Source organism: Anarrhichthys ocellatus, unplaced genomic scaffold (assembly GCF_004355925.1).
Source record: "Anarrhichthys ocellatus isolate YVR2014 unplaced genomic scaffold, GSC_Weel_1.0 scaffold45, whole genome shotgun sequence".
Taxonomy (NCBI): domain Eukaryota; kingdom Metazoa; phylum Chordata; class Actinopteri; order Perciformes; family Anarhichadidae; genus Anarrhichthys; species Anarrhichthys ocellatus.
Genome location: NW_022280075.1, coordinates 2,179,832 through 2,191,896, shown reverse-complemented (window position 1 = coordinate 2,191,896; position 12,065 = coordinate 2,179,832). Strand labels below are relative to the sequence as shown.

The window sequence follows — 12,065 nt, the reverse complement described above, 5'->3', positions numbered from 1 at the left end:
CAGTAAATAGAATTACTCAAGTAAACTACAAGTACCTCAAACTTACTATTAGTTACTTTCCACCACTGAAAACAGTGTCAGTATAGTTACACCAACCAAAATACACCTTTACAATCTTTACAGTTTCTTTATTTCACTTGTAAAAAATATTTAATTACCATAAATTTTAAAGAGTACACGTTCAGTTTTATTTCATTTTTCGTATGAGCGTTTAAAGCCTGAACATAAGTCGTTCTGCAGTGTTTTGAACTTCGGTCAATGCAACTGTCTCCTAGCAACATAATTACAAGAAAATGATACGCCTCATTCGGTCCACACCTTGTGATTATGTTCAGTTGTTTAGAAGTTGCGAAGTCTATTCAGGTGAATTCCTTCCACAATGAAACATGCCTTCAAGGCATTTATGTACACTTTAGTCATCCGTCAGCCATCAGTGACATCTGACAGCAGCTGAATGTGGAGTGAAAGGAAGTAGATTCGGCTGTACTGTTCAAAGAAGGCTGAAAGAAAAAGCATAATTAATTATAGTTGCAATGTCATTTATAACCTTTGTTATTTTGTAGGTGTTGCACTTTCTTTATAAGTCTTCTGCCCATACAATGCAGCTATGCAGCGAGCTAAACACACATTCAAAGTTAAAGTCACGAGACGGCCTTTGAGATTTCAAATCAAACAAAAGCATTGTGGACTTTTCCCAGTTAGTTAAATACATCAGAAGATTATTTGCATATAACTTTATACTGATGCTTACCTATACCGGTTTATGTACATTTTTATTTTAATTTGCTGTTCGGCTCATACCATACCCAAAAAAGCAGTTTCCATGCATCTATTACTTATTGTGTCTTCTTGCTTGTATTTGACTGCATGATTCACTGCTCTTTGTAAAGGCAGCTATGTGACTCACGGTAAAGTTTAGGTAAGGTGACGTTTATAGAAAAGGGTTCCCTTAGTTTGCTCAGGCGTGATTACTGCTCAAGGTATTCCCTCGCTGATGTGCATGTGTACAGGATGCAGGCCTCGCCTGGGGGTGGTGGAGCAAAGTGGAAGTACATATGAAAGAAGTGGTTTTGTTATAATAGAAAAGGTGTGTTTGAAGATGTAATTGCAGTAATTGTTTGAGAGTGTGCTTTCACAGCGATTTTCCCTCTTGCTGAAAACAGTAGCAACTTCATACCTGTATGTCTGTGAGATAATACATTTTTATTGCAAGCATGTACTCTTGTCTTGTTGCATAACATATTCAGGGGTGATTATTAACAATAGTGAGCAGCACATGCAGTTATCTTGATCATATCTCTCTTATCAAGTTTAATCCCCCCTAAATGTCAGTTTTGCCACATTGTATTAATATCACATATTAATGATTAATGATTCAGTAAAGTTTTGTTTTCAGAGAGGTGTGAAAACAAAATGCCATGGGGGTCATTCAAAAAATGAAGTGCCTTGAAATATGAGCGTGCTCAGCAACTTTCTTGACAACATGTCAATTTTAAGATATCATTTGGACAGAGTTGCCATTTTTTGTGTCCAAATTGTAAGGGGTTCAACCTCTGGGAGCATGAATAGGTTTAGTAATTCCCTAAATTAACCCAATGTGGAGAATTTCCAATGTAATTATTGCATCATTCAAATTATTCTGCTGATGTAAGGTTTTATTTAGCTGTTTTGTGTTCAGCCTTTCATTCTCAGTAAAGAGCAGCAGTCTTGCGTCTACCATTCATTTTCCCCTCAGGTTGAATTTCAATAACCTTGGTGGTTCCCCTGACTTTTCCTCTAGTGTCATCATGAAGTTGACATTTGTGGTGTTGATTGAAAAATTTTAACAATAATTGGAAGAACTTGTGTAAAATCGAGTACCAACATTCATGTCCCCCTTAGGATGAATTGTATGAAATGTAGTGATCTCTTAACTTACCTGCAAGTCAAAAATGTAATTTGTCCAAGGCTTTGGTCTATGACCAAATACCTACAGCACTGATTACATTCATATCAGCCCCAGCTGTACTTTGTGCTTAGCGGTAATCGGCATATGTTAGCATGCTAACACAATCAACAAAGATGGTTACTTTGGTAAACATGACACTAAACATGATTACTGCTCACGGTATTCCCTCGCTGACATGCATGTGTGCAGGATGCAGGGCTCGCCTGAGGGTGGAGGAGCAAAGTGGAAGTACATATTTGCATGTTGCAATGAAGGGAGCGACTCTGTTACGACGGAAAAGGTGTGTTTGAAATTGAAATTGTTGTAATTATTTGGGAGTGTGCTTTCAGGGCGATTTTTGTGCAGTGAAAGTCTGCTATGACTGGAATGTGTCTAAGTTAGCTGGTCACATTCTTCTTCAATGTGTTTGGGTGGTTAATTATTACGTTTGTAGAAAGGGATTCCCTGACTCAGTGTTCTGTTTGAAGTGTTCTCTCACTGTACACCGTCTTTTTACGGTATGGCAGTTGGGTGTGAATGGAATTCCATGTTTTAGTGTTTTGTCCTACTAGTCAGTTACTGGTCAGATTAACGTACAATTTTTTTCATATTCACAATCCCCAGAGGATAGATCCTAATATTATTTGTGACCCCCTAACCTTTCTTCTAGCCCTACAATCAGGCCAAAACGTCTCATTTTACATAAAAAAATATCTGAATGTAACCAATACATTGTCTTGAGTTTTCCTGAGCAGATTCGTGCTCCCAAGGGGGTAAACCCTTCTGTTACTCACTCCATCCAAGAGACTCAAAGTTCTTTAGTTCTGCTCAATTAAGAGACATGGTTTCACTGCTCCCCAAATGCAATAATACAGGTATAAAACCTGATTCATCAGCTAAGTATCGCGTGTTACGTGACTCTAAAAGCACTGGACTTAGTGATTTGTAAGGACATGTAAAGGTTTACAAGGCCAGCTATCAAGTTTCTTATCAGACTCACAGCTGTTTCTGTGTAAAATCAGACCCACAGTCGAAAGATCAAAGTCAAGGACAGCAAGTCTTTCTACTGAGGTTTTTAGGCGGTGGAATAAAGTTGATGAGAGCTTATATTTTCTGCCAACACATATTTGGTTTTAGCTACACAATAAGCAAACTTGCTTGTGGTAACTTGTTCTAAACCCCATCTTATCAATCAAGTGTGAATGTCTTTGAATGTTGAGTGGAATTATTACTATATTTAGTATAATCAGTTTTATTATAATTATACTTCACTTGAGTATATCAATTTTATAATTCATGTGGAATTTGTGTATACTGTTTTTACTCCACTACATGTATTTGAGGATATATAGGATTTTACATTAATAATATATAGATATATGATTGTATAAAATGCAGTGCATTGTTAAGAAACCAGTGGTTCCCAACTAGTCAAAAAACAGTCTCAGGTTGTCGCCCCTTGTCAAATTTCAGATGTTTATGTGTTGATAGCAGTTCTACTAAAAACACATGGTTTCATTTAAATAAATCTTAACATACAACAAAAAAAGAAATAAGTAGAGCAAAAAGTAAAGAATTTCTCTACCAGAACTTCTTCTGTCCTTCCTTAATAATGACCCTTTGGAGGGACCCGACTTCCTAGGTCAGGAACCTCTGGACTAAACCAGAATGTTATAAAATTGTTGTTAAAAGGAGCTCCACCTCAACCAGCTACAACAGTAAAAATGCTGCTTACACAATAAACCTAATATTGTCACATATTAAAACAAAAGTACAGGACATTTTACTGCAGAATTAATTATTTTACTTTTGATACTTTACTATTTTGTAGTCTAGAGCTCTATTTTGCTGATAATACTCACATAGATAGTACGTTTATCAATACAGAACCTTTACTTCTAATGTGGTATTTTTTACATTGTAGTGTTTTTACTTATAAGTGAATAATCCGAGTGCTTTTCTCCATCTAGCTCTTTCACAGCTACTTTGTTACTGTCACTGTACCGTTGGCGGTTCCGATATTTCCTACGGCACGTGAAGGCAGCGCCTCGCTGGGTGGGAGGGGATGTTTAAAGCACGCAGTAAAAACTCCAACACACGCCACCGCTCTGTTATTCTCCAGCACGGGCGGGTTGTGTAACTTACGAGTGCGGGACAGAAGAGACCGACAGCCCGCAGACACGGGCAGGACGACAAGCCGACCCGACCCGACCGTCTAGCCTTGTCGATTGATTATTCATTGATTAGTATTTCTGCACTGCCGCCACCATCAAAACACCGCTACCGAGCATGCCGTCTCTGCGACACTCGTACACGGTGACTGTGCCGGAGGAGCCGGCCGCTTTCCCCGTAGACAAACCCGACCTGCGGCGGAAGAGTCCGTCGTTGTCCCGGTCCAAGCTGGTGTCCACGTTCATGGGTCTGATCATCAACCAGGCCAAGGTGAGTCCTCCTCCTCCACCACCGCTGCTGCTGCTGCACCTCTGCTTCTGTCTCACCTGTCTGCAAGAATCAGCCTCTTGCACATACATTCTCATTTTTGGTCACATTTTTCCTCTTTTTTTTTAATTATGCACATTGTTTTACCAGCACTATATAAAACGATGGGGGCTGAGCCTTGAGCAGGAGGGGGGTCTGGCTGGGCCTTCAGATTATTTAGATTTGAGGATTTTTCACAATTATGTACAGTAAGTTTAACATAAACAATAATGTTAATTTCAGGATGGGGGAGACAACTTGTTTTCTTCAATTTGTTTAGAATGTGATTGCATTAATATGTTAAACCCAGATGTATTGTTGAACCTGGGTGAAGAAAGTTTGTTCAGTGTTCATGGAAGTTTTCTTTAAGGCCTGTAGATCATAAAGTAGATCAAGTATGCTGACATTGCAGTATTTTCCACACAGGTAGCGCAGTCAAATTAGTCATATCCTGTGAAAATGGCTATGCTTATGATAAATAGAATAAATAGACACCATGAAATATGGCCCTTGTGTGCAGCTTTTAAAAGAAAAAAATTTAAAATCACAACCATCTATAGATCCCTTCTCATTCCACTTTGACACCATATGGGAAGCCACAGAGAGCTTTGTGGAGGTCCAACTCTGACCTTTAGGCCGTAATCTGCCTTTTAAGAGGAGAAGGAGGGGAGGGGGGGACCTAAGCACACAGGCATGAGCACAATGCAGGGGAGTCGAGAACAGCGGCTGCCTGCATCAAAGTGAGAATTCGAGTGGGACGTTTGCATAGTAGGAAGGAGCTCAGCTGATAAGGAGCCCATGGCTGACACCTTATCATCTGCCCGGTACATTTTGTTAACACACAGCCAGCAGATACTTGTGCGTCTGACGTGTTTACACAGCAGTGCGAAGGATTTTGGTCACAGGCTGCAATTAAAGTCTGTGTCCTCTCTGAAGGGGATATTATTGGCCTCTCCACAGATGATCTGTGCTCTCATTGGTATGCATGCTTGTGTTTACACGGGACATACAGCAGACTGTTCTTGGTGTAGTAGTTTAGTAGTGCTTCTAGATTTAGTAATGGCGATTGGTCGGTTGGTACATCACCTTGCTCTGGACTTGAATATCTCCACAACCATGGGATGGATTGCCATGAATTCTAAATATAGACATTCATGATGCCTAGAAGAATAATCCCAAAGACTTTGGTGATTGTCTGACTTTTCGTCTAGCACCATCGTCAGCTCTTCATTATCTATTAATCTGGCTATAATCAGTGGATCTTTTGGTTTATAAAATACCTATCACAATTTCCCAAAGCTCAAGGTGATGATGGCAGTCCTCCATCCACAGATATTCAGTTTAATATTACATAAGACTAAGAAAAGCAGCAAATCCTCTCATTTGATATGTTGGAACCAGGACATTTTGGCATCTTCGCTTGTAAAATGATTTAAACAATTTCTCAAAATAGTTGCAGAATCATGATCGACTACTCCACACACACAAAATACGTGTCCAATACTTAGTTTTTTGTTCAAATACCTGCAAAACTAATGAGATTCCCATCAGCCTCAGCTCTACTTTGTGTTTAATGTGAATTGACCCTTCGCTAAGTCCCGCCCAACGAACGCAGACTGGCCAATCATAATGCTGATGTATCCTTCACGCTCATATCGTAGACCCTTCCTTCTGTCTGCTTCTCTCCGACATCGCTTTTTATTTATTTATTTTCTAAAATAAGATAATATATATATTCAGGAAGTGCAGTTAGTGACAGTGTGGACTCCATGGTAGCTCTGGCAGCAGTGGCGGGCAGGGCTGAGCAAAACATCAATTGGCGAATGTTGGCATGCTAGCAAGCTAAACTAAGATGGTGAACAAGATAACCGCCTTCATGAGAATCTTAGCATTTAGATTTTTAATATCTTCGCTTGCTTACGTTAGCATTATGCCTCACAGAGCTGTAGACTCTTAAGTTGAGTTCATCACATGCCTCAGGAGGCAACGTTTGAATGTATTTTTTTATGCTAGGAGGTATTTTTCATCGCTTTCTCTTGTAAGAACAGTTTTAGAAACGTGCCAGAACTTTTGTAACATTTTGAATGTCTCCAAGCCCTGCTGTTATGTAACAGTGTTTATACTCTCTCCAAGGGACTGTCATAGCTGTGTGTGTGTGTGTGTGTGTGTGGGAGTGTTGCTTCCTCCGTCACATGTTCTGCGGCCTTGACCAGGCATGCATAGCTGGTTTAGGACACAGTGTTCTCTATCTCCCTCTCTTTCCTTTCTGAAGTCATCCCAACCAGTGGAGAGCCGTCTTGCCCAGAGATTACCTGAATGCAATCACCTCCTCTGGGTTTTTTAGATGGGTCTTTTTTTTTAAAAAAAAAAAAAAAAAAAAAAAAAAAAAAAAAAAAAAGATCACAAGCCGCCTGCTGAGCGTGCCAAGCCCCGCTAGTCAGTATTCACCAGTGCAGTGCAGCACGTTGGGACTCAACACCATATGGTCACCTTCAAATGCTGCAGAGAAGAGGGGAGACATAAAGGGAGGGAAAATATTTGAGATTTCACGGTTCTATTTTCAGCTTTTGGAGTAACATGACGACCATCACAAGGCACTAAAACCTCTCCACTAACACAACATAGGATGTACTAACTAGGGCTGAACAATCACAATATGGCCTTCTTCAATTTTCGAATCACAGGAGGCGCAACATTTCTTAATAAGACTGGTACAGACTCCTGCAAATAGCCCTATGTAATCATTTCTTCATCTGTTTCAGTGAAGAAGAAGCACACTGTAGGCAAACAGACAGTAGAACTCAAGAGTACAGTGAAGAATGAACCACAACATGTTTACATTAAATACAGGTCGCTGACGTCGCTGCTCAGTTTACTGTTTCTGTGCATACACGCTTGCGTCTGCGCCTTCACGTGTGCTTCCATCGTTGCGTTGCTCACCTCGGCCGTCAGCGGAGGCGTTGAGGCGTGGCGGTGCGTAATAGCTCCGCGTCATCAAGTTACACTGTTACTATGTTCCCTCATTCGGGATGAGCTACAGGTCACAAGCCAGTATGTCACCTGTTAATATTTATCTTTTCATAACAATTATTTGTCTCGGTGTTCAAGGAGGATCCTGTTTAGACCAGTAAGACACAATCATTTTACTGCATTTTACACAATTAAATTAACAGAGCACTGTCTTCTCTTCTATGTTAATGTACAATACGTCATCACAATGCATCTCCAGCTGAAATATTATGCTACATTCCTGCTAATTAGCAAATCTCTGCATTAAAAATAAGACTCGAATAAAGGTTCTTCTTCACGTGAGTAGACGGGCCAAACAGGTAATAATGTACATTATGTAGTACACTAGTTTCTCACACGCTGCCGCTGTTGGTTGCGCACGCAACGGCATCAAAGTTCCCCAAAATGGAAGCCACAACATCTGGATCGCCCCCTGGTGGCTGGCTGTGAGGAAGCTCTTGATTTCATATGCAGCGGCGTTTTCAATAAGCCGAGCATGTATTTTAAAAGTCAAAAGTAAAGACGATCGTGTTCACTCAATTGCGGGAAGCCAAATATGTGATTGATATTCTATTAATTATGTAGCCCAAGGATGATATTTTAAGGATGATGTTGGTTATTTTTGCTGAAATTCAAACATTGGTGACTGAATATTTTATCAGGGAGCATTAAAAACTCTGTGAAGAGCATGCAATGGTTTCCCTCCATTTTATTAAGCGTTTGAATTGAACACTGGTTGCAGTGAGTCCCTGCCAGATCTTTCAGAGCCTTGCATCAGTCTGCCCAACCGATGATAAAAACTACAGGTGGCACATGATATATCGCATAAACATGTTGATCCTGGTCTCGGGCAGCAATTTGAAACTCTCCACACAAACAACTTGACACCGCGTTGCGTTCTACGGTTTCCCAGCAGAGCTCTTCTCCCTCCAGGCTGCGTCACGCACTCGTGTGACGTCACTGCGAGTGGCGTCTGGAAGGTTCCTCGGCGCTGCTATTTCATCCCAAGTGTGTGTGGAACAGTTGCCGATATCCACAGCACCAGTGCCGCCATGCTGGTGCCAACAATGTGACCGATGTCAGATGGTGCGCATTGAATAAAGGCCAGACCGTCCTTTCAGGCTTACTCACACTTGAGGAATGTAACAGGGCTGCTGTCATGCAGGAGTTGCATCATACTGACACCGCGTGCAAGCTGATCTGTTGCGGCTACAGCAGGCAACACAGACAAGAGGGAAAGAACAACTAATATCTGCATGGACGCTTTTAGAACATGGCTGCGTGGGTCTCTTTAGCATCAATACATCATTACATATTCATTTGACGAGACACACAAGAAAATAGCTCAGTTGTCAGTATTGACATCTGCTATTTATGGTTTGAATTTGAACTGTAAACCCTTTTACGGTCCAGCTTAGTGCCGTATATTCAAAGTGGACCAAACAAGGAGGCCCATTACGTCCATGGTCCCAACGTTGACCCGGTCATGAGCCTGCCAGGTCTTCCTCATGCTGTTTAAAAGTGTTGTGTGTTTTCTGTTCAGTTTACAATTCTCCAATAAAAGCATGAACGCACCAAACATCTCCTTGCTTTTCTATTTGAATAGAACAAAAGCCCTCAAGGCCTGGTGGGACTGAGGAACCTGGGCAACACGGTAAGTGCTTTTACTTCACGTTGTGGTCCGACGTACAACACGCTGCACTTTGACCTGCTGGGTCTGGAACCTCATTAAATTCATCTTTGTGTTTGTGGCTATTTTGTGTTTCCCAGTGTTTCATGAACTCCATCCTTCAGTGTCTGAGTAACACCCCCGAGCTGAGGGACTACTGCCTGAGAAACGTCCATCGCACAGACCTCAACAACAGCAACTGCACGACGAACGCCGCTCTCATGGAAGGTAGGACGAGAGCGCTGAGCTGTTAAAGCACAACTTAGCAGCATAATGAGGAACATTTGCAGGCGTGAGTGGTGCCTCGTCCATGTTGAGTCACTTTTTGGCTCAGCAGAAGGTCGCATATTGTCAGTTTTTTATGTACTCCATACAATCTGCATGTTTCTGTGCTCCACTGACTTGCTGCTAAAGACCTGACGATTTAGTTTTGTATTTTTAAAATGCTTTCCCATATGTTGCCATGTGTGAAAAGAGCCAAAATGAACACTGTAAGCGGACTGCTTGATTGCTGTAAGTGAATTAGTTAAACTGCATTTCTATAGGAACGAGTGTGTCCCAAGCTTTTTGATCCATTCAAGCCGTTTCCTCTGTACTCGGCACTAAATGAAAGGGACTGTTTCACTCCTACGGGGCTTTGTAGAGGGTGTGTTGGCACAGAATGTTCTCACAGGTCACAGTATGTGCATCACGATGTTGCCAAGTATGTTTGCACCTACAAGGAATTTGGCATGGTGATTGGTGCATCACACGGTGCAATATAAGACATAGTTAATAATAGAAATATGAAAAGTTACTGTAGAATATGATAACGAACGATATAAGAGTATGTTAAAGTAAGCAATCCGACAAATAAAATGTATTTTAAAAGGCCATTCTTCTGTGTCACAACTGTATCGCTGTAATTGGTACAATAAGTAAAAAAATGTGCCTCACCTATTTATTTTTCAGTCTTCGGTTTAGTTTTTTAAGAATTCATTTATGTGACAAAGTATTCTACTCAAGGTCCCACTTCGTAGCTGTTCAGAGCTTTCAGCCGCGTGTCACAGCGGTGAGTCGACTCTTCATCATTTCATGGAACTGGCTCAGGTGTCTTCAGTGACCGGCTTAAAGTCACATCACCGGCACGACACCCGAGCCAGGTCCATTCGCTGATGAAGACCTTGACATGCAGTTGAAAGTAAGTGGATTGTATAAAATCCGCCCTGGTTGAGTCCATGCTGTCCGCTTGTTTTTAGACACATCAAGTTCAAAACCTAATATTCATTTTCATACAAATATGTACAAATCTCCCAGATGTTCAGACTCGTTGGTGTCACAGCTTGATTCACAGAAATGTCTTAGTCCAGGACCAAAATCTGCCTCTTTGGCTAAAGAATGCCGATGTCTCTCAAAACATTCAGTTGAATATGTTGAATTTTGGTGTTTTGAACTAAAGAAAGCTCTTGTTTTCATGAATGTGATCATTATTTCTTTCCTTCGCCTTAGAGTTTGCAAAGCTGACTCAGAGCCTGTGGACCTCTGTGAACAACGAGGCCATCAGTCCCTCTGATTTCAGGAGCCAGATCCAGAGATTCGCTCCAAAATTTGTGGGCTGCAAGTAAGTCTTCCCTCCTCCTCTGCTCGTAGGCCTTTTTCCTTTGATTCAGTTAAAGAATAATTGCTGATTTCAGGGTGAAGAAAGTAACAATTCTCCTTTTTGTCTCCTTGCAGTCAGCAGGACGCCCAGGAGTTTCTACGTTTCTTATTGGACGGTCTCCATAATGAGGTGAACAGAGTGACAGTCCGCCCGAAGGTGTCCGTCGAGGACTTTGACCACCTCTCGTAAGTCAGCTCCCCCACACACACACACTTCTCACCTCTGCTCCCAATAAGTCACTCATAACCTGCCCTGTCACTGACACCTCTCACTGCCAAGAAAAACGCTGCTGCATGCCTGAAAGGTGGGAATAAACTGTAATTATTTATAATTACAATGTCATTAATTACCTTCCAGATGTAGCAGTTATGTGGCTATTTTCTGAACTAACATTATGTTAAATGACAGTAATCATATATACTATACTACCATTATACCTGGAATTCCAGACGTAAGAAAGAAACTTGCATAATTGGATACACAGGCGGCAACTTTTTCATGTGATTTATTTCGCATTATATATATTTTTTTAACTGATGTTTTTGTCATGAGTACTTTCACGCAGAACGTCAATATTACGCGGCGGAAAAGCGTAATTCTTCTCCAGAACGAGGTCAATATTTATCGTAGCTTTTGCGCCGCCAATAAAGACATCAACCAATCACGTTGTCTGAAACGGACATATTGAACACTATAGTGTACAACAGCACAGAGGCAACAGTCTAGCTTAGACAGACTGCGAGACGACGCTCTGGTATGAATAGTTTTGACCTGAATGTCTGTTCGGTTTCATTCACAGGGATGATGAAAAAGGCAAGCGGATGTGGAACATGTACTTGGAGAGAGAGGACAGCAAAGTCGTGGGTAGGGGATTAACCTTGATGGGCTGCATAATTACCTTCAAACCGTCCTTGAATTTAGATGCATATTAAATGTAATTCTACGCGTCTTGTTTCTGCCTTTTTTAGATCTGTTTGTTGGACAGCTGAAGAGCTCTGTGACTTGCACCGTCTGTGGCTTCCGCTCCACGGTGTTTGATCCATTCTGGGACCTATCCATACCTGTTGCACAGGTCAGAACACACACACAGACACACAGACACACACAAACTTTGGAAAGGTTTAGCTAATCCGTATTTTGTGAAATAGTGTTGGCAAAGCTGTGAAGACTTTTGTATTACAGTAGAAAACAAGTAATTTCTTGTCTGTAATTATCAAATTCTGATGATAAACAGAGAAATTGGCCAGTTTTGTCATGCTGTATTTTGTATTTTTTATATATATATATATATATATATATGTATATATGTATATGTATATATGTATATATGTATATATGTATAT

General features: G+C 41.0%; 1 protein-coding gene across 1 annotated transcript; it reads left to right on the top strand.

Annotated features, from left to right (window-relative positions):
- The first annotated feature begins 3,987 nt into the window (after window positions 1-3,987).
- Window positions 3,988-11,956, top strand: usp2b (ubiquitin specific peptidase 2b). The gene is made up of 7 exons (XM_031869075.1): window positions 3,988-4,369; window positions 9,021-9,068; window positions 9,185-9,311; window positions 10,572-10,683; window positions 10,797-10,907; window positions 11,522-11,586; window positions 11,691-11,956. The coding sequence occupies exons 1-7, from the start codon at window positions 4,217-4,219 to the stop codon at window positions 11,849-11,851; spliced, it is 777 nt and encodes a 258-aa protein (XP_031724935.1). The 5' UTR covers window positions 3,988-4,216; the 3' UTR covers window positions 11,852-11,956.
- Window positions 11,957-12,065: the final 109 nt, after the last annotated feature.

Excerpts from the sequence above, each read along its gene's own strand:
- usp2b (XM_031869075.1), top strand. The coding sequence starts at position 4,217 with ATGCCGTCTCTGCGACACTCGTACACGGTGACTGTGCCGGAGGAGCCG. Across the intron at positions 9,312-10,571 it reads GAACGCCGCTCTCATGGAAG|AGTTTGCAAAGCTGACTCAG; the intron begins GTAGGACGAGAG and ends CCTTCGCCTTAG. Across the intron at positions 10,908-11,521 it reads GAGGACTTTGACCACCTCTC|GGATGATGAAAAAGGCAAGC; the intron begins GTAAGTCAGCTC and ends TTTCATTCACAG.